Source organism: Hippocampus guttulatus, chromosome 16 (assembly GCF_054856545.1).
Source record: "Hippocampus guttulatus isolate MCC_2025c chromosome 16, RoL_Hgut_1.0, whole genome shotgun sequence".
NCBI lineage: Eukaryota > Metazoa > Chordata > Actinopteri > Syngnathiformes > Syngnathidae > Hippocampus > Hippocampus guttulatus.
In genome coordinates, this window is record NC_141276.1 from 9688223 (window position 1) to 9712626 (window position 24404).

General features: G+C 46.6%; 3 protein-coding genes across 10 annotated transcripts; 2 read left to right on the top strand and 1 right to left on the bottom strand.

Annotated features, from left to right (window-relative positions):
* The first annotated feature begins 841 nt into the window (after positions 1-841).
* Positions 842-10282, top strand: srrm2 (serine/arginine repetitive matrix 2). The gene is made up of 13 exons (XM_086132162.1): positions 842-1037; positions 1622-1876; positions 2257-2355; positions 2556-2741; positions 3104-3187; positions 4072-4134; positions 4206-4235; positions 4446-4562; positions 4651-4780; positions 5820-7522; positions 8284-9168; positions 9247-9315; positions 9864-10282. Exons 2-13 carry the CDS (start codon positions 1629-1631, stop codon positions 9991-9993), a joined length of 3744 nt encoding a protein of 1247 aa, XP_085988288.1. The 5' UTR covers positions 842-1037; positions 1622-1628; the 3' UTR covers positions 9994-10282.
* Positions 10283-10434: 152 nt separating this feature from the next.
* Positions 10435-16744, top strand: LOC147193016 (ras-related protein Rab-35). 8 transcript variants are annotated; one of them, XM_086132176.1, is made up of 8 exons: positions 10435-10905; positions 12679-12917; positions 13767-13914; positions 13990-14040; positions 14290-14413; positions 14501-14616; positions 15644-15768; positions 16012-16744. In XM_086132176.1, the coding sequence occupies exons 3-8, from the start codon at positions 13860-13862 to the stop codon at positions 16159-16161; spliced, it is 621 nt and encodes a 206-aa protein (XP_085988302.1). In that variant the 5' UTR covers positions 10435-10905; positions 12679-12917; positions 13767-13859; the 3' UTR covers positions 16162-16744. The 8 variants fall into 8 exon arrangements, with proteins under 8 accessions (XP_085988302.1, XP_085988296.1, XP_085988297.1 ...); XM_086132170.1 differs by having other exon boundaries at positions 10750-10905; positions 13770-13914; positions 14492-14616; XM_086132171.1 differs by having other exon boundaries at positions 10750-10905; positions 12679-12908; positions 14492-14616.
* A 311-nt stretch (positions 16745-17055) lies between these two features.
* Positions 17056-24297, bottom strand: anapc2 (anaphase promoting complex subunit 2). The gene is made up of 14 exons (XM_086132163.1): positions 24045-24297; positions 23539-23788; positions 22395-22731; positions 21907-22039; positions 21179-21362; positions 20961-21080; positions 20757-20874; positions 20450-20631; positions 20211-20352; positions 20065-20140; positions 19610-19825; positions 19090-19222; positions 18667-18914; positions 17056-18520 (listed from the first exon to the last, which is right to left on the bottom strand). Exons 1-14 carry the CDS (start codon positions 24135-24137, stop codon positions 18311-18313), a joined length of 2442 nt encoding a protein of 813 aa, XP_085988289.1. The 5' UTR covers positions 24138-24297; the 3' UTR covers positions 17056-18310.
* Positions 24298-24404: the final 107 nt, after the last annotated feature.

Genomic DNA, 24404 nt, shown 5'->3' on the forward strand with positions numbered 1-24404 from the left:
TTCAGGATTGCCTACAACACATAGCTCTTCCATTTCCTATGTTTTTATGATTTTATGTCCTGTTTTTATATAATATCTCGTTTACTAATTTTTACATTGTATTTTCTTATTGTCTGTACAGTGTCCTTGGGTGGCATGAAAGGCGCTTTTAAATAAAATGCATTATTATTATTATTGTTTATTTTGTCTCAAATTAATAATAACAGAGACACAAGATTAGTATTATAGAATGATGGACGCCCGCTTCTGCCCGTTGAAAAAAATAGGACAAGTACATACATAAATAAATATGTACCCGTGATTGTGGTGAGGCTGAAGGGTTCAATAAAAAAAGCGTAAAAGGATTGTTTTTGGTACCTTTCCTAATTTTCCCTTCTATTTTTCATTTTTTAACTGTTGGAAACGTAATATTAATAACCTACATTAATAATAAACATGTGTCTTAAGTATGACTTATAATTATTGATGGCGAGATGAAGCCACAGCAGACTTGGCTCCATTACAGCCATTTGGTTCCAGTATTTGTTCGTTTTTTCATGTTTCATGTACGCAGGAAACCACCTGCTGGCCATGTATACAATTACAGGCAGCTACAGTTTACCCGCACGATGTGTGATGCACTTATGCATATACTTTATATACAGTGTGTGTGTGTGTGTGTGTGTGTGTGTATATATATATATATATATGTCTGTGTGTGAGTGTTAAATGAATATGTTAACTTGTTTATTTCATTATTTCATTCCGCAGCATGGTGGAATCCCAGTGAGAGGAAGTCACTCAATTTCCATTAGACCCTGAACATATCGCACTTTATCCAGCGCGTTTTTGTGACGTACACGTCACGTGGTTTTTGCTTCGTCCCTCTTTCGCTTGCATTCTCACTTGCTAACGGAGCTAACAAAGCTCATTCGGTCTTCTTTTTTCAGACTTTTCATAGACAAGTGGTGATTACACGAGCTGCTAATCGAGACAAGACCAAGATTATTTCATATTCGTAGCAGCAACGTTTTTCTCCGGCAGCGGAGAAAAGTGTGGTACGTAACAACCGATTTAGCTCACCTCCCAGCCTGCCAGCTAGCCGCTAAATCCTTGTTAGCTAGGCCTGTTCAGTTGTTGGGGCCGTGGCGATGTTCGCAATATGATACATTCATCCAGCACTTTCCCTTCTAAGTAACTGTTACGACTAGTTAATGAACACACATTCATTTCTTTCTCCCCGAAACGTATTTTTTGTCTTAAATTGACGTCGTTCGGATGCATTTTCTTTGCGCACGGGCTGAAATCGTATTCGTACAATGCTGAAATGAGGGAATAATTGATCATGAAATGAGATGTGAATGGCCAAGGAGTCACAGTGGTCTCTGTAGCCCACTTGAAACTATACCTTGGACGAGTGACTTTAACAATGAATATGTCGTTTTTTATGCACTTCCCCCAAACGTTAACCCCGTAAAAAAGAAGTATATTCACATAAAACGTACAAGTTGGTCTTTTCAGAAGGGTTTCCATTTTGGCCTAAATAGAGGTGCAACTATTCGATTAATTGAAAACTATTCAGGTATTAAATGAACAAGGAGTGACAAAATGAGTAAGGCAACATTTTTCTTTGCCTCCTCAGAGCCGCGATGTACAACGGCATCGGCCTGACCACTCCCAGGGGCAGTGGCACCAATGGCTATGTTCAGCGGAACCTGTCCACGCTGCGGTCCAAGCGGCCACGCGACGACCGCGGCGGCGAGCGTGACGAAAAGGACCGCGAGCGGCTGGACAGTCAACTCAACAGGCAGCCTAATGCCGACATCCTGGAGCATCAGAGAAAGCGGCAGCTCGAGGTGGAGTGCGCCAAGTTCCAGGACATGATGGAGGAGCAGGGGTAAGGAGACAAACTCATCATTGACACATAAGACATTTTATGCCACTTTTTATTTGCATTCCACCACATTTTGTCTTTCTAAAATGTTCACATTTTTCAGCTGATTCAAGATGTTTGTCTTTTGTCAGATGCGCCTATAAACACACCGGTAGCATTGAGCTTCCTACCTCTCTCGTCTTCCTCCAATAATTCACAAACTATAAAAGACATACAGTAAAAATAGCAATTTTAAATAATATTTGAGATCGAAGAGGGGAAATGGGGGGGGGGCTAGCCAATGTTCATAACTAAAAATAAAAGATGTGGCCTTTTCTCTCTCTCTCTGTCCCCGCCCCCCCCCACCCCCCTCCATAAACATTGCTGTCTGTTTGCCGCCTCAGATACTCAGCAGAGGAGATTGAGGAAAAGGTGAACAGCTTCCGAATGATGTTACAGGAAAAGCATCAGCCGCCGCCTCCCGCTGCTGGTGACAAAGCCAGGTATGCCAACAACTATGTGGATTTTCCTAGCTCAAACTGAGAAATATGTGTTCCTGTTCTCATCATTTTCCCCCCATCAACAGTAATCGGATAAAACTTGATTTTGCAATTAGCTTTTAATGGAATAATTGATGGAATAAAATATTTTATTGTGTGAATCATTGGGATTTTATTGAGCCGAGTTTTTTTGGTCTGCTCAGCATGACAGAAACGCACGCTCTGGCGGCGGCGAACCAGCAGAAGAACGACCGGCTCCGAGCTGCCTTCGGCATATCTAGCGACTACGTGGACGGCTCGTCCTTCCACGCCGACCGCAAGGAGAAGGAGAAGGAGAAGCGCGAGCAGGAGCGCCTGGAGAGGGAAAAGCAGCAGCAGCAGAAGTACACGTGAGCTCAAAGTAGCAGGAACTACGAAGATCACTTTTTGTCAGGGGACAAGCGTGAGCAATCTGGCGCTGGCGGTAAAATATTGTTACAAACTGCCAGCCAAACTATCACATTTTGAAACACAGTTATCTCCCATAAAAGAAAATATCCACCATTACAACAATGCTTGGTGCTTATTCCTGCAATTTGTCCAGAGCTGATCCCTCCAAACACTACTCCAGCTCTTCATCCCTTAAAAGTGTGCATGCGTGTGTGTGCGTTCGTGCGTGCGTACATTTTCATTTTCTTTTGTCTAAAAAATAAACACCCCTCAAAATTTGTGATCGACGGCCCTTAGCACAATTCCATGTGCTGTCCCGCAGGTTGGTGGAGGACTCGGACGATTCAGATTCGCCACCAAAGAAACGCAGTCGCAAGAAGAAAAAGAAGAACACAAAGAGAGCCGGGTGAGACAAGATAAAATAGAAACCATTGATAACCTAATTTTGACATCAAGTAAATCTTATTCGCCATAAATTGGCGCTACACAGCAGCAGTTTGACACATTGGGAAATCCTCACGTGTCGGAGAGACCAAAAAGTCTTTGCTCACAATTATGGGTTTGTGTTAATTGAAGTGTTATATATCACAAGTAGTCTTAGTGTTGGTTTTTGGCCTAAAGTCAAGTCAAGTCAACTAATTATGGAGCACCTTCAAACAGCCATCGCTGCATACAAAGTGCTGTACATGGAGCAATTTAACATATACAATAAACAGTAAAACAAATCGGTAATAAAGACGGTAGAAAGCACCAAACAGTAAAACCAAGAACAAATCTCAGTCATGCTGAGTCGAATGCCAAAGAACACAAGTGAGTTTTGAGGAGGGTTTTGAAGATGGGCAGCAAGGAGGCTTGCCGAATGTTCAGAAAAGGCTCGATCCCCTCTGAGCCTCAGTTTAGTTCTTGGTACTTCTAATAATGTCTGGTCCGCAGACCTGAGGCGCCGGGCAGGTGTGTAGGGGCGGATGAGCTCAGAGAGGTACGGTGGCGCGAGATTATTTCGAGATTTGAAAACAAATAAGAGGATCTTGAAAATAACTCTAAAATGTTTGGGGAGCCAGTGAAGGGATGCCAGAGTAGGAGTTATGTGCTCCCTTTTACGAGTACCAGTCAAGAGGCGAGCAGCGGCATTCTGGACCAGCTGAAGGCGCTTAATGGAGGACTGGCTGACTCCAGTAATCGAGCCACCGCCCCTTCGGTAGCTGTTTTTCTGTTGTTTTTAGGCCTGAGTACACTGTTTTTGTTTGAGCAAATGTCAGTTGAAAATATCATCACAATATGTTGTTGCAGCTCACAGAGTCCCTCGCCACCCCCTCGCAGAGACAAAAAGTCCAAGAAAAAGAAGAAGAAACGGTATTTCACTTTGATTCAATGTGTCCCAACTTGACCATGCTCAAGTCTGAACTTCTAATTTTCTTTTTCAGTGAATCCTCAGTGGAAGAGGAAGAAGACAGGTAGGACTTTGATGTTCTTGGCTGGGAGAAGTATTCGCAGTCTCTACTCAGAGTGAAATGTATTTCTGTAAAAAGTAGGAGGACAGATTCAACTCCTTTCACCGAAGTAAATTAGTACAGATGCAATGCAGTAATAATGTCCATGGTTACTTTCCACCACTGTTGACTGTCGTCGAACGGGTGAAGAGAAACTATTGCTTCTCTCTTCAGTTCCTCAGATGAGAAGCAGAAGAAGGCGTCAAAGAAGAAAAAGAAGCGCGTGAGTAAAAGTCCCGCAAAGATGAAGGCAGTGCCACAGCGGAGCGCCTCGTCAGCTTCGTCCCGCAGGTGTGACACTTGACCTTTAATTACCTTTTTTTTTTACTGTGTCATCCATTTTATTGACTTACCAGAATGTCTTTTCGGACGTTAACAGTCGCTCGCCTGCGCCGCTGCGATCGCAGCAGAGAAAGACGCAAGAAGTCGCCGTCGGACGCAGGCCAAGATCTCCGGACGGGAGACGAGGCCGCAACGAGCAAAGTCCTCGACGTCGAGGAGGCGACGAGGTGAGGCGCGCTCTATATCGAGGACTGGTGCGCACTTGGTTCGCAAGTGCCCCAAGGTTCGGAGCTTTACTGACCGCTTACAAGGAATTGCAGTGGTACCTTAACTCATTCACTCCCAAAGACGTTTTTTATACGTCTTTTCAGACTTGGTCCAGAATTTTGCTGGTGGTGAATGAGTTAATTTACCAATGCCTCGAGTTTTTCCACTTACAAGCAGTCTATTGTTTTGTTTGTGTTGCCGCCCAATATTTCAGGTACAAACAAGTTTCAGATAGGCTATCGGTCAAGTGAAATGGGGGAACAAACATGGAGCATACACTCTCATGCGGGCGAGGGCATTTATCTATTTTGGATGATGACAATTCAAAATGTTTATCCTTTGTATTAATTCAATTAAAATTTTACCTTCAACTCCCATTATTAATTCTCATTCGAATGTTCAACTTGCAATATTTCCCAAATTCTGGCCATGACAGACCTTCAGGAAATTTCCCAGCGGCCAGAGGAACGGTAGATAACCGCTAGCTTTGAAAGCCAGTGGTGCCGCAGATTACATCATTGAGAACCTCAAATGTTTTGAAGTCGCTGCTCGATCTCGAACTGAGGTTGAGACCAGATTCAGAGATAAAGGGCCGAACGCCCAAAACGTGATGCCGCATAGTTTTGTGGAGATGCCTCGTTTAACGGTGAACATTTTAACCAAGTCTCGCATGGACCTGCCTTACCAAGATTGTGGTTTCCAGGTATCTCATCGACTAGCAAGGCCTTAGGGGGGAGACTGTGCTAATGTTGATGAGACCGATTTTCATTCGAGTGGGGTGGTCAGTGCTATTTGCCCCCAGTGTATTCCTAGTATTCATATTAATAGCACTCCTTTATTTATGTACTTCAAATAACTGTCACCACAGCGGGGAACTGACCCGGTGATCAGTTTACACCTACTCGGATTCGCAAGGAAAGCAAACCAATGACTCCCTGGACTCATCAACTCCAGATGCACGTGTTGACTTGACCTCCTGTTCTGTCTGTCCGCCACTAGAAAGAGAGAGAAAGGAGAGTGGCCTCCCCACCCGCAAGACGAGACTCCTCCTCCCCCACCAGAAGGAAAGAGACTGAGAGGAGCAAAGAGCGGCCGAGTGAAAGACGACGCTCGTGCAGTAAAGATATGGACAAGAGAAAGAGGGACGGCGAGAAGGACACTCGGAGGAAGTCCAGGAGCAAAGAAAAAGACAAACGCAGAGGTAGAAGATCGACAAGTCCAGAAAGTGGGAAAGACAAAGCACGGGCAAGGCGGTCTGGGAGCAGACAAAAGTCAGAAAGAGCAAAGCCGTGTCCTCCCCCGAGGATGAGACACGACTCCTCTTCTCCTTCATCCCCCAAAGTCGAGGGCAGGACCGGTCACAGCAGGAGAGAGGAAGAGAGGAACGCTGGGAAGCGAGACGCGAGGACCCGACACGACTCCTCTTCGCCTTCGCCTCCCAGAGCGGAGGCCAGGACCGCTCGCAGCAGAGGCGCGCAACGAGAGGAGGAAAGGGATGCCAGGGGGCGGGGCACAAGGACCCGACGCGGCTCCTCTTCACCTTCACCTCCCAAAGCGGACGCCAGGACCGCTCGCGGCAAAGGAGAGGAAGAGAGAAACGCCGGAAAGCGGGACGCGAGGGCCCGACGCGACTCCTCTTCGCCTTCACCTCCCAGAGCGGACGCCGGGAACGCTCGCAGCAGAGGCGCGCAACGAGCGGAGGAGAGGAGTGCCGGCGAGCGGGGCACGAGGACCCGACGTGACTCATCTTCACCTTCACCTCCCAAAGTTGACGCCAGAACTGGTCGCAGCAGAGGAGATGAAGAGAGGAACGCTGGGAAGCGGGACACGAGGACCCGACACGGCTCCTCTTCGCCGACACCTCCCAGGATGGATAGCGGGACCAGTCGCAGCAGAGGTGCGCAACGAGGGGAGGAAAAGAATGCAGGGAAGCGGGACGCAAGGGTCAGACGCGACTCCCTGTCCCCGTCTCCTGAGAGGAGGAACAGGGGAGATGCGGTGCCGACGTCCAAGAGCAGAGAGGCCGCAAAGAGAGCGGACGCATCTTCTCGCCCTCCTCCTCCTCGTTCTCGTTCGCCGCCTTTCAACGGACGCCAGGACAAAAGTCGAGAGGATGGAGGGCGAATGTCCGACCAGGCAAAGGGAAGTCAGCGCAAACCTGACGTCAAGACCAAAAGTCCTCCGAAGCAGCAGGTGCAGGAACAAAAACAGTGCGGCAGTGACAGCGACTCCTCTTCCTCCTCATCTTCATCCTCATCGTCCTCGTCTTCATCGTCCTCCTCGTCCTCCTCCTCAGAAGACGAAGACCAGCCCGAGACGAGAGAAAAGACAAAGTCGTCTTCCATCGGAGCGGCCGTTCAAAGGTTCGTCACCAACGGCCGCGCCGAGAGCTCACAAGAACCCCGAAGACCCCCCGAGCAGACGGACGACAACAAAGCGCGACCTGCTCGCAGAGCTTCTATGGACCCACCTTCAGGCAAAAACCGGCCGGACCGCCATAGTCCGCGGGAGAAGCTGAGCAGGAGGTCCCGCTCTCCGCCGGCCCACCGCATCACGCCACCCAAGCAGTACCAGGACCCCCTGCCCCGCTCCAGGAAAAGTAGTCCTCCTCCAGCCCGCCCCAGGGACCGAGAGCGAGGATGGGAACGGACCGCCAGACGCAGCAGGTCCAGGAGCCCCAGGAGGCGCAGCCCTCTGTTCAGGTAAGAGGTTAATACACAAGTTGGTGCATGTCATTCCCAAATCCCTAATCGCGATGTTGGGCTTTAGGGGGACATTTTACTCATCCCAAAGTTTAAAGTTGTCGGAAAGGTTTGGGTGATCGGCGGTCGTCTGGCAGTTGAGATTGTAAGGATGTTAAAATTAGAACAAGGTTAAAGCCAGGAGAGCTTTACATCATGGGAACTCAACTCATCATGAAGTTAAAATCAAGAACTTGAAGTCAGATGGAAAATTGAAATATCAAAGATGAACTGAGCAGGAAGCTAAAGCCAAGGAAAGGAAAATAATCATAAGGTCATTGAAATCCCCCCGTATTGTTTTGTGTTTTTTGTTATTGTAAAGTGTCCTTGGGTGTCTTGAAAGGCGCTTATAAATAAAATCTATTATTATTATTATAAATCCTGAGGAAGTTCACATAATTGGTAACTTGAAAATCATTGTCATTAAAATAATCATCAATTTGAAATGGTCAGGACATTGAAAGTGTCCGAACGTTGACATCACCGGGAAATTTGACTGGCTTAGTGCAAGAGAAGTTGAGAATGTTAACATGTTGTACTCATCTGGAAATGCTCGACAAGTTCATGTCACAAAGTTGAACTCGTCAAGAAGTGCAGCTAATCAAGAATTTGAAAACAAAGACAAGAGAAGTTGAATCCCCTCAGCAAGTTTGATTTGCACCCATGCACACTACCGCAATGTCATTTTCCATGACATGACCGAACATCCGTTTCTCCCGCAGAAGCCGCCGCCCACCTTCGCCGCCCCCCAAGAGGCGCAACAGTCGCTCGCCAATCAGGAGGCGAAGCAGTCACTCGCCCGCGCCGTCGCACAATAAGCCGTCCAGTCGCTCTCCTTCACCGCCGCTCAGGAGGAGGAGTAGTCGCTCCCCGGCGAGGAGGCACATCAGTCGCTCCCCGGCGAGGAGGCGGAGCAGTCGCTCACCGGCGAGGAGGCGGAGCAGTCGCTCGCCAAGGGGAAGGCGGAGCAGTCGCTCGACGTCGCCACCAGTGAGGAGGCGTCCCAGTTGCTCGCCGTTGCCCCTGAAAGGTAGAGGGCCGACCGGTCACTCGCCAAAGGGGGCCGCTCACTCGACGTCTTCAGAGTGTGTCCGCACGCAAGCTAGCCAAGTAGAGAAGCCGCCGGGCAGGCAGGAGCCCCGAGCGCCGCCCGAGAAAAATGCTGGGCAGCCCAGATCGTCCTCGTCTTCTTCCTCCGGCTCCTCTTCGTCGTCGTCGTCCTCCTCCTCCTCGTCTTCGCCTTCGCCGCCAAACAGGAAAGACGCAAATCCTCCAGAGCGGGAGAAGAGAAACCAGCAGGAAGACGAGAGGCCAGAGCACATGTTGGCGAAAAGCAGGTCCAACTCTTCAACGGCTCGCGAGGCCGCAGCAGTGGAGCGAGGCGCCGGTGACCAATCGAAGCGGAGCGAATCGTCAAGAGCCGCATACAGAAAGTCGTCACCAGCCCGGCAAGAAGTGGTCGCCGAGTGCGGCGTCAACGGGAAGGAATCCCCCAAGAAAGGAAGCCGGAGCAGCAGCTCTTCATCTTCTTCATCCTCATCCTCCTCTTCATCCTCCTCTTCGTCCTCCTCAGACAGCTCGGACTCTGAGGTGCAACCAGAAAAAGGGTACGCCGGAAACAGAAAGGGTGTCATCACTTGATCTCGATTCCTAATTTATGTCATTCTTTTTTTTTTTCTTAACAGGAAAGCTAAAGCTCAGCGTTCCCAATCTTCATCCTCCTCAGATACTGAAAAAGACAAGAAGAACAAAAGGTAAGACGTTAGCCAATTGAAATCCATAGGAAATTAAAATGGTCAAGAGTAAATAACTTTTAAGTTCAAATCATCCGGAAGTTTGTCATTGTGAAGTTAAAACCATCACATTACAATTATTTGGTCGTTGAACTTCTGAGGAAGTTGAAATGGTTAGGAAGTTAAAAAAAACACCTAAAAGATCAAATCAGGAAGTTGAAATCATTGGAAGGTTTAATTCGTTGCAAACTTGAAATCATCAAATTGTTAAAATCACCGAGAAATTTAAAATTGAAAGCATAAAAGTAAAGCCAAGGGAAGTTAAAATCTTCAGGAAGTTCAACTCGAAGGAAAACTGTAAACATTGGGAACTTTCAATCAATGCGCAAGACATCCAATCATTGGGAAATGGGAAACTTAGGGAAGTTGAAAAGTTTTTCTCACACAGAGAAGTGAAACGCAAGAGATGTTGAAATAACTCATGTAATTGAAATCATCAAGATGTTGAAATCATCTAAAAGTCAAAGTGATGGCGTTGAAGTGAATCTTGTTTTGTTTCTGTGCGTCAGCGGCGGTCCACGTCGCAGGCTTCCGGCCGACTCACTGCGAGATTCCCGCTCTCTGAGTTACTCACCTCCCCAACACATGCAAGGTGCCGCCACCGTAGCGGGACGTAGGTCAGGAGGTCGGCCTCGCTGATCCCTCTCCGCTAACCCGCCCTGTGAACTTTGACCTTGAACAAGCTCCTCCTCCTACTTCTCCTGACTGCAAAAAGTGAAGCAACCGGAGCAGGAATCAAAGACACCACACCTGCTGCACAACAATTATCCTTGTCGTGACAGCCACCACAGAGTGGACGCGTCATTTGGTCGTCATGTGACTTTTGGTGTTCTCGTCGTGTCCTGGCTTTACTTCCTGTGTATCGGACCATGTGACTTTGTTTCGTTAGGTTTCTGAAAGATGATAATAAACTTAATTGTACATTTTAGTGCTGTACACTTGGTTGTCATTTCCCCTTTATGCATGGGGCTTGAAGATTTGAAAAATGAATCATCTTATTTTGTTCCTTTTTTGGCCTTGATGAACTTCAGTATGAAATGAGCTGATCAGTTCAAAGGTAAAAACGTAATATTTTTTTTCTTTCTATCAAATGGAACAGAAACGGTCAATCACCGAGGCAAACTTGACAGTTAAGCGAAAAACCAGTGAAACTTTCATTTCCCCTAAATTCTTCTCACAGATTGTCAAATGAAATAGTGGGATTTTTTTCGAGGCTGTGTGAGGTGGGGAAAGTGTAAAGCCCCAACAAGAACAACTGTACTTGTTTATAAATACAAAGTAAAAAAACAATTTGATTCTAATGTTGTCGGTTGATATTAAGGGCTTAGAAGTAAAAGGAGTAAATAAAATGTTTTGTTTCAATTCCTAACGTTGCTGTCGTGTCTTTTCCGCCGACGTTGCTTTATCCGAGGCGCCACAAAGGCAGCGTGAGATGCTTGGGAGAGCGGCGGGCAGCTCATCAGGGTGGTGGACAATCACGCCTTTCGAGGCATTTCGTCTCTGTTGCTCATTTGGAGACCCCGACGAGTTCAACGAGCCGTCCACGCTCCGGTGAGTTTGACACATGCGGACGAGTTTACGCGAGTGTGCCGACAAGTTTTCTTGTCCGCAAGAGGCCTGAGGACATCAAACAGACTTCGTTTCGACGTTCGACATCCTAACCATGTACTTTTTTCCCCCTTCCTACTCCACCATGTAAATACTATTTAATTTCACAGTCGTGTTGTTGTGGTTGTGCTAAAGCGAGTGCTTTCGGTTTGTCGCCGTTTTTACCGTTCATGACTCAGTGAGATTGCAGCAAACGCGAGCGCTAAAACTCCCGTGACATGATGAAATTGTGAGCTACAATGAGCGAAAATGTAGAAAAGATACCCCGAATGGAACATGATCTCGAAAGACGCAATTTGGCGTCCAAACGAGCGACAATGAGATTATTTGTTTCGTTGATGACTTCGTTTTTGAAGAAAAAAACGAAGCAAGTTTGACTCCAAGCCGGAAGGTGTGTAGGGGTTGTGACGTCATCATAACGTTTATCCCCAAATGTAATTGCGTGTGTCTGTGTGCTAGCAACTTTACCACGTTAGCATCTTAAAAGCAGGTGTTTTCAAAGTGAAAGAGTTATTATCGTTGTTATTTTAAATCGTCAAATAATTTGATTTAGATGCTATCTATATGAACACGTGAGCGATAGTTAGCGATGCTGCGTTCTAGTTCCTTTGGAAGTAGGAACGTTCAGTTGTCTCGTCGTTGTGGGTACATAAACGTATGTATAAGGGGACGAGAAATGTCGACGCCTTCATTTTCCCTTCAGTGAATAACACACGAATTAGCGCCTTTTATTGGTGTCCACGTCTTGACACTTTGAGTTAAAAAAACTTGTTTCCCACCCGTCGCACAGTGGTCGCGTTGTATGCGTCTGCAATGCTAGCATTGTTAGCATTAACACGCTCGCTCTTTTCTCGACAAAAACGACTTGAGTGTCAGTGAGTGCACAATCGTTAGGAGTCGTTTACATGTTTCCAAATATAAAGTCTTCAAGCTATGTATGAACTCATCATTCTTGGACGACCCCAGCTCCTTTTCCGATTGAACAGTGGGCATTTCTGACTTCCGCAGAGTAGGAAGTGCCTGTTCTAAAAGTTCAGGTGTGAAGTAAACTTGGCCAAAAATCTTTGGAGTAATACTTACGGCTAAAACTATCTGAAGCATACTTTCGTTCGTTTTTTTTTTTAGCGCAACCCACCCAGCTTCACAGTTAGACCCATAGCAACGCACTTTATAACGAAAATACATTTGTTCGGCAAGTGATGTCATTTACAGAATGCCGAGTCGCTCCTCAGCCATCATAATGCATTGTTGATTGCCCTGTTAACTGCTCTTTGACATTGTTATCGAGTTATTCGCCTCGGTGAAATGCCTCGGACCTGTGTGGTGATGATGCACTGTTCACAGTCAGGCAAACAGCTGTTTGAGTGGCCAAGAGAAAAGAATAGGGCAGGTAAATGGACCAAAAAATTGGAACGATACAGTTTCATTCTGGCAAAGTGAATGAATTTCATGCCGTGTCGACAAGCATCCTCTGTTACAAGCACTTGGACGACCTCTGTTTTCTCAACTGGATTTGCAAAAAAGATAGGTGTGCTAATAATTGAATAACTCTGGCTGTGATTTATGAAAACATTTGCTTCCAAGTGTTATACGTATACATGGATCTAATTCTGTACTAAAACATTCGCAATGAAACTGACACCCGTTCTCCTTGAACAAGTTCTCTTTCCTGCTTTTAGCTCCTTAACACAAGACCTCTTCTTCCTCTCTGTGTAGTAAAGTTGGAAGCGGCACTGAAAAAGAAGGAACACAATACCTCCCTTGCCTGATGCTCCTGAACACTTCAGTGATGGAACCTCTGAGGAGCAGGAACATCATCTCTTAAGCCCTTCGTGTTTGCGTTGACCGTTTCCATGCTCGTCCTTCGTCGGCTGTCAGAACCTGGAAAGTTCGGACTCGGATTGCCAAAGTGAAACTGAAAGTCAGCAGGATGCCGGACACAGTAAGTAAGTAAAGTAAGTACATTTTGTTTGTATTTGGAGCACTTTTCACAAGGAAGATTTGCAAAGTTTTTCACAAGAGTTGGAAAATGCCCTTTTAGACCAAAGACACAATCGCAACATTTGACATCGTCGGTCCACCGCACACAGAGCAACTGGTTCGATCAAAAAGGCAAATGAGCGTTTCATCTTTAAAAAACACAAAACTTCACTTTCATTGTCTACCTCGGCATCTTTGTTTTCCTCTTTGTCATTTTTTGTCAGCGACTTCGTTGTCGTCTATTTTGCAGTCGTCATTTACTTCGTCCTCTACTTTGTTAGTTGTCTTTTCTGTTGTCTATCAGAGGTCCAACGAATACAGTAATTGACAACTAATCATTGTCAAATGAATTGATCATTATTTTTGATAGCACTGGTCAACAAAGTTTTACTATTTTTTTTAAAATCAGAGATGAAAGTAACTTGTAGATTAATATACTGTATATAATTTGTTCAGACTCCAAATCTACCCTAATTTTTTTCTCTGGCACATCAGCTTTTCATAATAATAACAACAACAATGATATAGTATATGCAGTCATATTTATGAATTTAGGGTTACGTTCAGCAATAGCTCATAGTTACAATCCATATTGTGCAAGCTTTGATCGCTCGTGTGCAAGCTTTGATCCTCGGACTAAAACTAACTCAATAGCAAAAATGTCCTTTGTGTTTTTAACAGTCTGTTGTCTGAGTTTTACTTTATGTACAGCGCCTTGTATGCAGCGGTGGTTGTTTTAAAGTGCTCTATGAATAAAGGTTTGTTGTCTACATTTGTTCTTTTTTTTCCCCAATTTTCTTCTTCTCTTTCATCTTGTTGTTGAGGAGGAGGAACCGAAAGATCAGTGCCGCTCATAGGGTGAGTGCTGTAGCGGCAGCGCTCGGTCGTGTCAGAAGTGCGACAGTGAGAAGTCAAGAATGGCAGGAAAAGACTACAATCACCTTTTCAAGCTGCTCATCATCGGCGATTCCAGTGCGTTTTTTTCCGTCTTGTCATTTGTCAATGTTCCTCGCCTCTGACGTTCCTCGCCATGTTTTCTTCTCGCAGATGTTGGGAAAAGCAGCCTGCTGCTACGCTTTGCCGACAATTCCTTCTCTGGTGCGTTTGAAGTACTCGTTCATCCACGTACATATATGTACATGTAGAGTTGTGGGGAAAATCGGATTTATGTGGGACACTTGGGTCACATAAAAAAGACATATGCTAGTGGTGTGGAGCTCCTTTGCTTCTTCAGGACCTGGACTGCTTACTTATTCACAGCACTTTTTACTGTATGTGGAGGGGGGGGGGATTAATGTCAAGAAGAATGCCTTAAAGCATCATTCAAATAACTGTGTGCGCCAACAGGAAGTTACATCACCACCATCGGCGTGGACTTCAAGATCAGGACGGTGGATGTGGAAGGGGAGCGTGTCAAGCTACAAATTTGGGACACGGCCGGACAGGAGCGATTCAGGACCATCACCTCCACGTAAGCGCATCAAACACCGCGTCCGCACCCACGCGCCTGTCTTCACAAGCTCAACTTTTGGCGCGCGCGTGCGGGCAGGTATTACAGGAACACGCACGGCGTGATCATCGTGTACGACGTGACCAATCCCGAGTCGTTTGTCAACGTCAAGCGCTGGCTCAACGAAATCTCTCAAAACTGCGACAGCGTCTGCAAGGTGCTGGGTGAGTCGGATCCCTAGCTTCTCTTGTCCGTCTATTCTATGACAACACTGCGGCTGTCTTCACAATTGTTCACTACACGTCGATTTTTATATACTCCATTAGATCAGGGGTCCCCAACCTTTTGCCCCACGCACCGGTTTATGTCAGACAATATTTTCACGGCTCGGCATTTAAGGTGTGGCGGATAAATACTACAAAATAATATGGTAAGAGCTGCATGAACACTGTGGTGTTTTCGAGAGATAATAATAAACACGAGGAGCGTCTAATCTGGCTGCAACACTCTTATCGCTATGGTAATGTTCAATGCCTTCAAAATACGATACAACGCAAATTCAAAGTGCATGAAAATGTCAACTCACCGCAATGCTGAATCAGTGCGAGCCCCGAGCTTGATTTTCTGCAACCGGGTGGTCCCATCTAGGGGTAATAGGAGACAATGACACCTGAAGTGTGTGCTTCATGTCGAGTCTACTTCGTAATTTTGTTTTAGTCGCCGTTGCTGCACAAAACCCCGCCTCACACAGGTAGCATGTCGGAAATAGCAACAGTGCTATTGTGGCGATCTCAGAGTATTCAGCCATAACTTGAATCCAGAACAACGACAGAGTTGTTGTCTCGAACGTACTTTTAAAGCCGCCGTCTTTTGCGATCTCCAGCAATTTATTTTACTCATTGAGCAAGCTCCGGCGTTTTGTTTTTAGCGTAATCAGTCACGTGACGGAGAAGCGTGGTTTGACGTGCGTCAAGAGTGACACAGACGGATGTAACGGAGAATCGGGTAATTTTTCAAAAATAAAATATCTTTCATATTCCAAAATAAATACAATGGAATTAATGTAAGTTCTTATTGTGCGGCCCGGTACCAAATGCCCCGTGGACCGGTACCGGTTCACGGACAGGCGGTTGGGGACCCCTGCATTAGATGAAAGCATTAATTGAGTATCTCCAAAACACAATATAGAGTTTTTAAAGAGGGGAATATATGGTTGGCAATTTCTTTTCTTTTTTTTTTTGGTCACCTCAGTAGGGAACAAGAACGACGACCCATCCAGAAAGCAGGTGGACACCCAGGACGCGCTGCGCTTCGGGGAGTCGGTGGGGGTGCGCGTGTTTGAGACCAGTGCCAAAGAGAACATCAACGTGGAAGAGGTCTGTTGCGTACGCAAGCTTATTTCTGCGACTACAGGAAGGGGGGAAGTCAAACTTGGCATGTTTTAATGTGACATCACATTGAAAGATGACGCTTCCATGAAACTGATCATGTTAGAACGCGACACGGTACAACGTAAAACCTTTTTTTTTTTTTTTAAGTTTAGTGTGGCAGCAATACGCGTCATAACCGTGGAGAAACCTTTGTGACACGTTGTCTTGTGTCGTCGTGCTACCCGGCAGATGTTCATGGCCTTCACTCACATGGTCCTGCGGGCCAAGAAGCAAAGTCAGAGCCGGGCCGAGCGGGAACGTGAGCGCGAGAGGGACACGGTCAACATCAACGCGCATCGGGAGCGGGACCGCCGGAAGAGAGCCAAGAAATGCTGCTGAGAGGAAAAGCACAAGTTTGTTGTTGTATTGTTTTTTTTTTTTTTGCTCATCATCTCACGTCCGCACTGACAACTTCATTGGTGACTGCTGTACTAGCGACATATGACCACATGTGAATACTGGAGTAGCATTGATACACACTAGTGCTGGGGCCACACTCACAAAATATACAGCTACTGCACTATGATTTTTAATTTTTTTTTTTTTAAGAATGAATTTGTAGATTTTTTTAAAGTCAAAATACTGCAAGAAGTCATTTGCGATTTATTGTAGACTTAAGTCGTAATATTAGCACAAAGTCTGCAATGAAGTGTTTTTGTCTTAAACATTCGTGCATCATACATTATATATTGATACATATTTAATATTCGGAGGAAAGCCAGACAAGCAGAGGTCGTGCGTGCGTGAATTTTCTCCCGGTGCGCCGATAAACTCCACACGAGAAGGCAAGAGCCCACATTCCAACCCTCAACCTCACCACTGTGGGACGTTCATGTGTCTAACCACTTGTGCATCGTATCAAATATGCAAATGTTAAAAAAAAAAAAAACACTTTTGACTCATCCAGCATAACACCTAACATGATATAAAAAAGTAGCACTTTAGAATCTTTTTTTCTTGTTGAAATTCTATAACAATTCTTGATAATCCAGAACTCAGAAAAAAAATCCACATCATCAGGTAATGCCCAATATTTACAAATATATAAAAAGCATGACTTTGATCTTTAAAAAAAAAATCTTGAAGCTTCTTAATGCTATTAGGCAGATGTTAATTGTTTCCCAGAAAAAGCTTTTAGACCGACAGATTCTCAAAGTTTGGTTATCAGGCTCCAAGTGGTAAACCAAACAATCACTGAATCGTTCAATCTGCACATAAAACAGTGGAATCAAGTTTCAGCACACTTATTTTTTTATTTGTACGTTATGTCTCATAAAATGACCCGCAATTATGCCATTAGACTATTACAACAGCATTAATAGAAGGGGGAAAAAAGTTTTTGCCTGGACAATCTTACTTTCTTTTTGTACTGTCGCAGATTTAGTCAGGTGGTGCGACGTCCTGTCAGTGTGGCCCTAGTACACTATTTTTTATTTTTTTTTGTATTGTTCAATGTGAACCAAAGCGCACGTGTGTCTTCCTGGCTCTGCGCAGGGTCAAATCAACCCGAAGCTGGCGCCGACACATTTGTATTGTTGCGCTTGTAAAAGGACAAAGGAGGACAGCGCTAGAACGAAGACAAACAGATTTTATTTGAACTTATTGTCTTAACTGCGGTCACACTAACCCAAACATGATCAGTGGCTTAAATGTGTGTTACTGGTATTTTTTTTAAAAATGTAACTCTGTTGCCTAGCAACTGTATAAATAAAGTCTTCAACCCAAAATGATTTTGGGCAATGTAAGATGTTCACCACATGCTAAAACCTCCAAGTCCCTGCACATTGACATCAACTGGGGGAGGAGTTGCAGCAAAACATGGCAATGCCATTTCTTGCTTAACGGATTTATTCTTAAAACAAAATTGCAATTTTTCTTGACTTTTGACAAATATGTATGCAGCCCAAATCAGAGTGATTGATGCTGTTTTTTAATTGCCACAAGATGGCGGTAAAGTACCACATCAAGCTCCTCAACTCACTTCAACATAATACTACTTTCATTGCAAGGGGCCAAACCCCAAAACAAATGTAGAATATCTTGACCCAACCCCCCCCCCCCCTGAAAAAATACATCTGTCACTTGACAAATGCTTAACCATGAACAACAGAAATGTTAGCAAGTTTCATTTGTTATCAAATCACCTTTCCCCTCCGCAATCAAAGAAAATCCAATCAATTGGTCTGTTCCAGCCACCAAAAAACATCTATTTGTGTTGTAAATGTGTATTTTGACTCCACAATATTGTCCTAACAGCAAGTTGGCGACGTTTATTCTCCACCAAACAGCAGTGTGCCTAATGATCGGTCCTTCCGTCCTTGATTGGCACTGCCAACCGGTCTTGCCCGAGGGATGAAAACAATCCTCTTGTCTCAAGAAAAAAAAAAAAAACGGGGCCAAGCGACATATCTGGGGAAAAATGAGCTCATGCAGTTGTAGGAATCCCGATTTGCCAATGGGACGTGAGCTTGGCGGGCCCCCCTTTTGGTCAGGCGGTCTTGGGCAGCCTGTAGACTCCGGCGGAGTGGATAAGCTGTTGCTCGCGGACCTTGCGCTGCAGGAAGGCCTCCAGCTCGGCGGCGTCCATCTCCGTGACGGTGGGTCCCGACACCACGAACATCCGCAGCATGGAGTGGATGCGCTCCAGCGTCATGCTGTCCAGGTTGGTCAGCATCGCCTGAATGTACGCCCAGAACAGCTGGCGTACACACACAGAGCGCTACATGTCAATCATCTGGGCTTACATTCACACTTGTATGGCTACGTTGCAACTTCTGTGGCTTCCGATGTCATAATAACCGAAGTCCACGACACATCTTGCTCTCGCTTCTGCGCTTACGTTACCTGCATCTTCTCCTCCCTCTGCTGCGTCTGCGTGGTGGTGTTGGAGTCGTGTTCGTCGTCGCTGTCGATCATCATGACGGCGCCTCGCTCCATCTTGTCTTTGCAGGAGGACGCCTTCTCCAGCACAGTGTAGCGGCCGGCGCTTTCCTCGCGCAGGACGCCGTGCTGCTGCCACAGCGCCAACTTCCTGTGCACCGCCTCCTTGGGCACGCTCAGCGCGGCGCTCAGCTCCTCCAGGGTCCAACTACCTGAAATGCGCAGGACACGATAGTCATTGCCAGACTTGTCAGCGACACCTAGTTGTCATGCCGCATTATGAAAAAGGACTTTGCCATATTTGAATCACAATCGTTTCGAGTGTCTGAAGCATTGTGAAATGCACGAAAGGTGTCGGTTGGGAGGACGTTAGATGAGAAGTCTGACTTTTATCCTGGAAGTGCAGGATGATGGCGGCGTGCAGCGGTGACACAGTGACATTGCTGATGGTTCTGTCCTCCAGCTCCACGTCCAGCGTGACCGAGCCCAAGTGAGGCTTCCAGCTCAGAGTCCGCATGGCCTGATGCAAACGCAAAAACGGGAGGTGAAAAAAAAAAAACATCAAATATGCAAAAGGAATCAGCTCACCATGACAAAAAACTAGTCTTGCTTTGAAATTAAATTACTTGATTTAAAACTGCTCTATATATTCATAACAAATTAACTCATTCTATTTTTTTTTTTGTGCAAATGAATTTAGTTCCAATTTTATAACCAATCCAGAAAATGTATGTTCATCTATTAACTCATTCACTCCCAAAGACGTTTTTAAACGTCTTTTCAGACTTGGTCCAGAATTGGCTGGTACTGAATGAGTTAATTATAGTATTGACTTGTGACTGCTCCAAGAGCCCTGCGTTAGTGTTAGCTTCGGTATATGTTAACGATTAAGGCGGGTGTGCATTACTTTGAGCTTCTCGTATCGTCGCGTGTAGTCGTCTGTGGCGCGCCGCACGACGGCGGGCATCTCCATCTTTTCCTCCTTCAGCTGCGGCCAAAACTCCGACGACAGAACGATGGCCGACAGCCACGGGGGTGGCCGAGGCTCCGCCCCTTCCTGCCGTGGCTCCTCCTCTTCCTCCTCGCAGATGTTACTGTTGATGCGGCGAGAGTCAGCCATGTCCTGCACACAAGGAAGCAAATGACGTCAAATGGCGAGCTGCTTGGATCGCGCGCTTCTGACAACTCTTCATTAACACTTTTGTGGTAACCTTTTCACTTTTGAGTTTACATTCATCTAGTTTAGTTTATTGACTAAATGTCACCATTATATGGGCATGCGCTTTGCCGCAACATTTTGGAGCTTCCCTTACCCGCGCCACACTTTGAAGTAAAGCACTTAATTGTTTTTCTGCTTCCTACCTTGAGCATGACCTCACAGTAGTGCATGTGCGACTCTCCAAAGCGAAGTTTCAGCAGCTCCACATTCCTGATTTCCCTGCAAACACACGAGAGGCGCAAGGTAGCATGGCGTGACGTGGCCCCTCCGACCTCCGCCGGCGTCATACCTGGCGGTGTTGTAGTTGAGCTGGTAGAGCAGCCTGTCGGCTAGCACAGTGCGGTACTCATTGATGAAGATTTCCTTGCTGCCGTAGATGCTCACGAGCAAGCTGATGATGTCCGACGAGCGCCGCTTGGAGCCTGACTTGTCTGGTGTGCAAAAGGATATGAGGCCACGTTCACCGTTGCAACAAAAGAGAAACCGGGACACAAAAACATCCCATCTGCAGAGGACGCGTTCGCTGACCTGCCAGGGCATCGGTGGGGTCGGGGGTCCAGGCCTCTGGGTCGCCGCCTTCCTCGTCGCTGTCCTGCATCTCCAGCGTGACGGGGTCGCCCCGGGAAAGCTCCGACGCCAGGTCGGTGCAGCCCGTCACCGCGTCGCCCGTCAGGCCATCCACGATCTGACGCACCGTGTCCTCACGGGTCCTGAAAAAGCCCAAATGCGCGCTTACTCGTCTTGCAACTTCACACACGTGGCCACTTGGATGTCATTTGAGTTGATGGTTGACTGACAGCTATCTCAGCCCTGCGTGCGTAATTGATTGAGAGACCTGAGATACTTCCTGATGGGCTGGCACGCGACCTGCAAAAGCACCATAGACGGGTCCAGTTCTCGAAGGGTCTTGATGGCCGAGATGTAAACGGTGAGGATGTCTGACGTGTGGACGCCTGACGAAATGACAACCGTCTTCATTACGATACTGGGCCTTTAAGACCCGCTCGTTAAAGGACAAAAGGGAGCGTGGGGAGCTCACCCGGGTGCAGCAGGCGATTTTCAAAAGTCGACTTGAGTGACGTGAGGAGCTGCTGGCGCTGGTTGGTCCTTTCTAAACAGAACTTGAGATCTTCAATTGCAGCTTTGGACTCTGGGAAGTCTAAACGAGACAGCATTTTTAAAAAAGATATACATATTCACATACATATACACACAGAATTCATTCTCAGAAGCGCCTTTGGCATTATGCTATTATACCTCTGATGATGCTGAACAGTTCGTCTATCCTCATGTTGACATAGATCCTGCAGAAGAACTGATGCATGTGACATCGCCACTGCTTCAGCACCGAGCTCGCTGGGGCGGCGTGACCCGGGGGGCCATCGCGGACCTCCTGATTGTAGAACACCTGACCTAACCAGCCCACCACCAGCTCCAACCACTGCGGCACAAGGGGAGCACATGGCGCTTTCTAGTCGTCAACTGAAAGCAACTGTTTCCTGTCACGCACAAATGTTTGACAAGTAGGCAGGCGTGGACGAGGCTCTCGTCCAGCTTCCCTGTGAAATTCAGCTTTGTAAACCACTGTACTAATGAACAGACGCCTGACGGTGGCTGCGTTGCTTCACTTTGGGTTTGAGATCAGCACAGCTTTCGAGTAGAAGATAAAGATCAGGTCTGGCGACCAGTTCCAGGTATACCACACCTGCTGGCCCAAGACGGCTAGGACAGGCTCCAGCGAGCCGGCGACCCTCGTGAAGATAAACGATTCGGAAAATGGATGGATGCGTGGATAAAAATTAGATGTGAATCTCAGCAAGATGCAATGGTGAAGTTCTGGCACCTCACGTGAATAGAATATGGATGATGTAAATGTTGTGGCGAGAAGTAGAAAGTGTATGTTGCATTGTCTTGTCACATTACACACTGTTGTGTAGGTCTGCTGCTCGAAGCCGGTGGGCAAGATGCTTTGAGAAGGAGCTCACCTGTTGGAAGTCATCCAGGAAGGATCTCTCGTATTCGCCCCGGCAGTGCTGCTCCAGCCACTGCTCGATGAGGCGGTGCAGAATGGACGTGACTGCATCGCAGCTAACCCACTCCAGGAGCTCCACCCTGGACCTGAAAAAGAGTGCAAGGTCGCAACTAGGCCGACGCCAACCAACCGTTTTTTGAAAAAGGCATTCTGGTTATTTTTGGGGGGCATCGTTGAAAAAAGGAATTATTTTAATTGGTACATTCCAAAATGGGACATGATTTCAAATTGACAGTACAGAAAATGTACAAACAAGCAGATTTTGTTTTTGGTGGGTCATCCTCAGCCAGTTTGACAAGACAAAAAAAAATAATGGCTTGTCTCACAAAAAACTTCAACTCATATTTCAAAACACAGCTTTGCTTTTCAAAAGTGTCTGACAAAAGTTGACGTGCTTCTCATCATGTAGGCGGGACTCGAAAGAGTTGCGTTTGCACTCACAGGATGTGGCCGAGCTCCTGCAGATTTTTGAGAGCCTCCTGGCACCAGCACTCGTCGACGGGCACCCCGCATCCGCCGCAGGCGTTCGTTCCCTCCGGGTCCTCGGAACCCTGGGCGCGGGCCTCGCCGTCCCCGTGGGCGTGGCCCTTCCGTGCGATGTAGACGGAAAAGGTTCTGCTGTAGAAGTCCAGCACGCGATCTTGGAGAAGCTGTGAGGGCGGGAAGAGGAGGAGGCCCCTGATGATGGTGAAGGCTCGCTCCTGGAGGCCGAGAGGCCCAGGGCCACAAACACCTGCCTGGCCCTCATCTTGCCACGCCCCCAAACGTTCCAAGCCCACTGCAAGGAGGAGAAGGAGATAATTTCCTTTTTTTTCCCTCTAAAGCAGGGATCCCCAAACTTTTTCCTGTGAGGGCCAAATAACTTTTCCCTTCTCTGACAGGGGCCGAGTTCGGTTTGGAACAAAAAGTGTGACGATCGCAGGAGGTGTCGAGACATCAACATTTATTGTTTTCCAAAAAGCCGCACATAACCAGGTATTAACCTTTTTCCGGGCTCTTGACAGGCACAATTTATGAAATCAATAATAACCAATCTTTTTTTTTCTTTTACTTAATCTTTTTGCCATTAGTCCATAATTTTTTTTTTTGACAGGAGTGCATCGCAGATTTTATTTATTCATTTTTGGGAGAGAGGAGTTCCGAATAGGGCACCAACTGCAGAAGGGTGGAATAGAATGTTATGTCCTATGCATCTACAAGTCTCGATCACCTGGTCATACCTGGAGGGGGAAAGCCCCCCCGCCCCCCAAAAAAACAAAAAACACATCTTTGGTATTGTTCAGGGGGCCTAAGAAAATGCAGAGGCCGGCCACATTCGGCGTGCGGGCCGTAGTTTGGGGACCAATGCTCTAAAGGCATAACAGAGATGAACAAAGTAAGCGGTCTAGTGAATGACAGAACATATTACCGGAAGGTTTTTGAGTTGACTTCGCCTTTCAGAAACCAAATAAACAAGTCCCTTTAGTTATTATCTGCCAAGTATCAGCATCAGGCTGAAAAAAAATCTATAGCGCTCAAGCCCTCATGATAATAATCCCTCCATTTTATACATGACTACCGAATAGGCGCAGTGTGCTCAACTTGCCCAAAAACGGCTCCAATCGTTCCAGTAGCGTCCGGAAAGTAGTGAGGAGAACCCAGACCCGACCCCTCTCATCCACTTCATTCTCCACCTGCTTGAGTCCGCACCAGAACTCGGGAACCACCGAGGAGGACAGACGCATCTGCAGTGTCTCCAGCAGCCAACTGGCCAGAAGCTGAGCGGCGCCCTGACTGCACAACACCTCCACACTGGCCGACAACTCGTAATTCTTCGGGCTGCCACCTGGAGACAACTGAACCACAAGAAGCACATGTTGGAGCATTTTGACAACATTCAGCATATCCAGCATCAGGCAGCCCTGTACTAGTAGACTTTGTTTGGTCTCACTAGTACACCAACTCTGGTGCAATACGTGTGTTAAATTAAGCCAACCGCAAGATGCAAATAAAAGCTCTTTTATTTGCCGGGGCCAATGAAAACGGGACCGAAGAGGAGCCAAAAGTCTTCTAATGTAGTTGCAAAGTGTTGTTTTTCAACCGAAGCCTCACCAGAGCTGCTGTAACGTTTTCCCAAGCTTCAGCTACGCCGAGCTGAGCTTCACATCCACAACCTTCATCGGATTCCATCACAACTTCGTCCATCCCTGTGTATACATTTATTTGTATTTTTCAACTAAATGGCAGCAACTCGGCTGCAAATACGAGCTGGCTTAAATATTTCGACGAGGCTAATCAGTCGGTTTGTTTTGGATGAACCGTACGCTCCATCGGTCTGCTTGACAATTTTTGTGCGGTTTTCCGTTCCTGCTTCTTCTTTGTATTATTTTAATCTGTACTTCGTGGCAATGGCGACACAGTGCTTCCCCCAACAGTCACAAAGAAAACATTACAACAACTCCAGCCGTACAT

Bases quoted from the DNA above. Each gene is read 5' to 3' on its own strand.
- srrm2 (XM_086132162.1), top strand. From the start codon at position 1,629: ATGTACAACGGCATCGGCCTGACCACTCCCAGGGGCAGTGGCACCAAT. The intron at 4,781-5,819 runs GTGAGGCGCGCT...GTCCGCCACTAG, and splicing joins GACGTCGAGGAGGCGACGAG to AAAGAGAGAGAAAGGAGAGT. The intron at 9,316-9,863 runs GTAAGACGTTAG...TCTGTGCGTCAG, and splicing joins AAAGACAAGAAGAACAAAAG to CGGCGGTCCACGTCGCAGGC.
- LOC147193016 (XM_086132170.1), top strand. From the start codon at position 13,860: ATGGCAGGAAAAGACTACAATCACCTTTTCAAGCTGCTCATCATCGGC. The intron at 14,041-14,289 runs GTGCGTTTGAAG...GTGCGCCAACAG, and splicing joins TGCCGACAATTCCTTCTCTG to GAAGTTACATCACCACCATC. The intron at 14,414-14,491 runs GTAAGCGCATCA...GCGTGCGGGCAG, and splicing joins TTCAGGACCATCACCTCCAC to GTATTACAGGAACACGCACG.
- anapc2 (XM_086132163.1), bottom strand. From the start codon at position 24,137: ATGGACGAAGTTGTGATGGAATCCGATGAAGGTTGTGGATGTGAAGCT. The intron at 22,732-23,538 runs GCAAGTTGAGCA...TCCTCCTTGCAG, and splicing joins ACGATTGGAGCCGTTTTTGG to TGGGCTTGGAACGTTTGGGG. The intron at 20,632-20,756 runs GTCTCTCAATCA...GGGCTTTTTCAG, and splicing joins CCCATCAGGAAGTATCTCAG to GACCCGTGAGGACACGGTGC.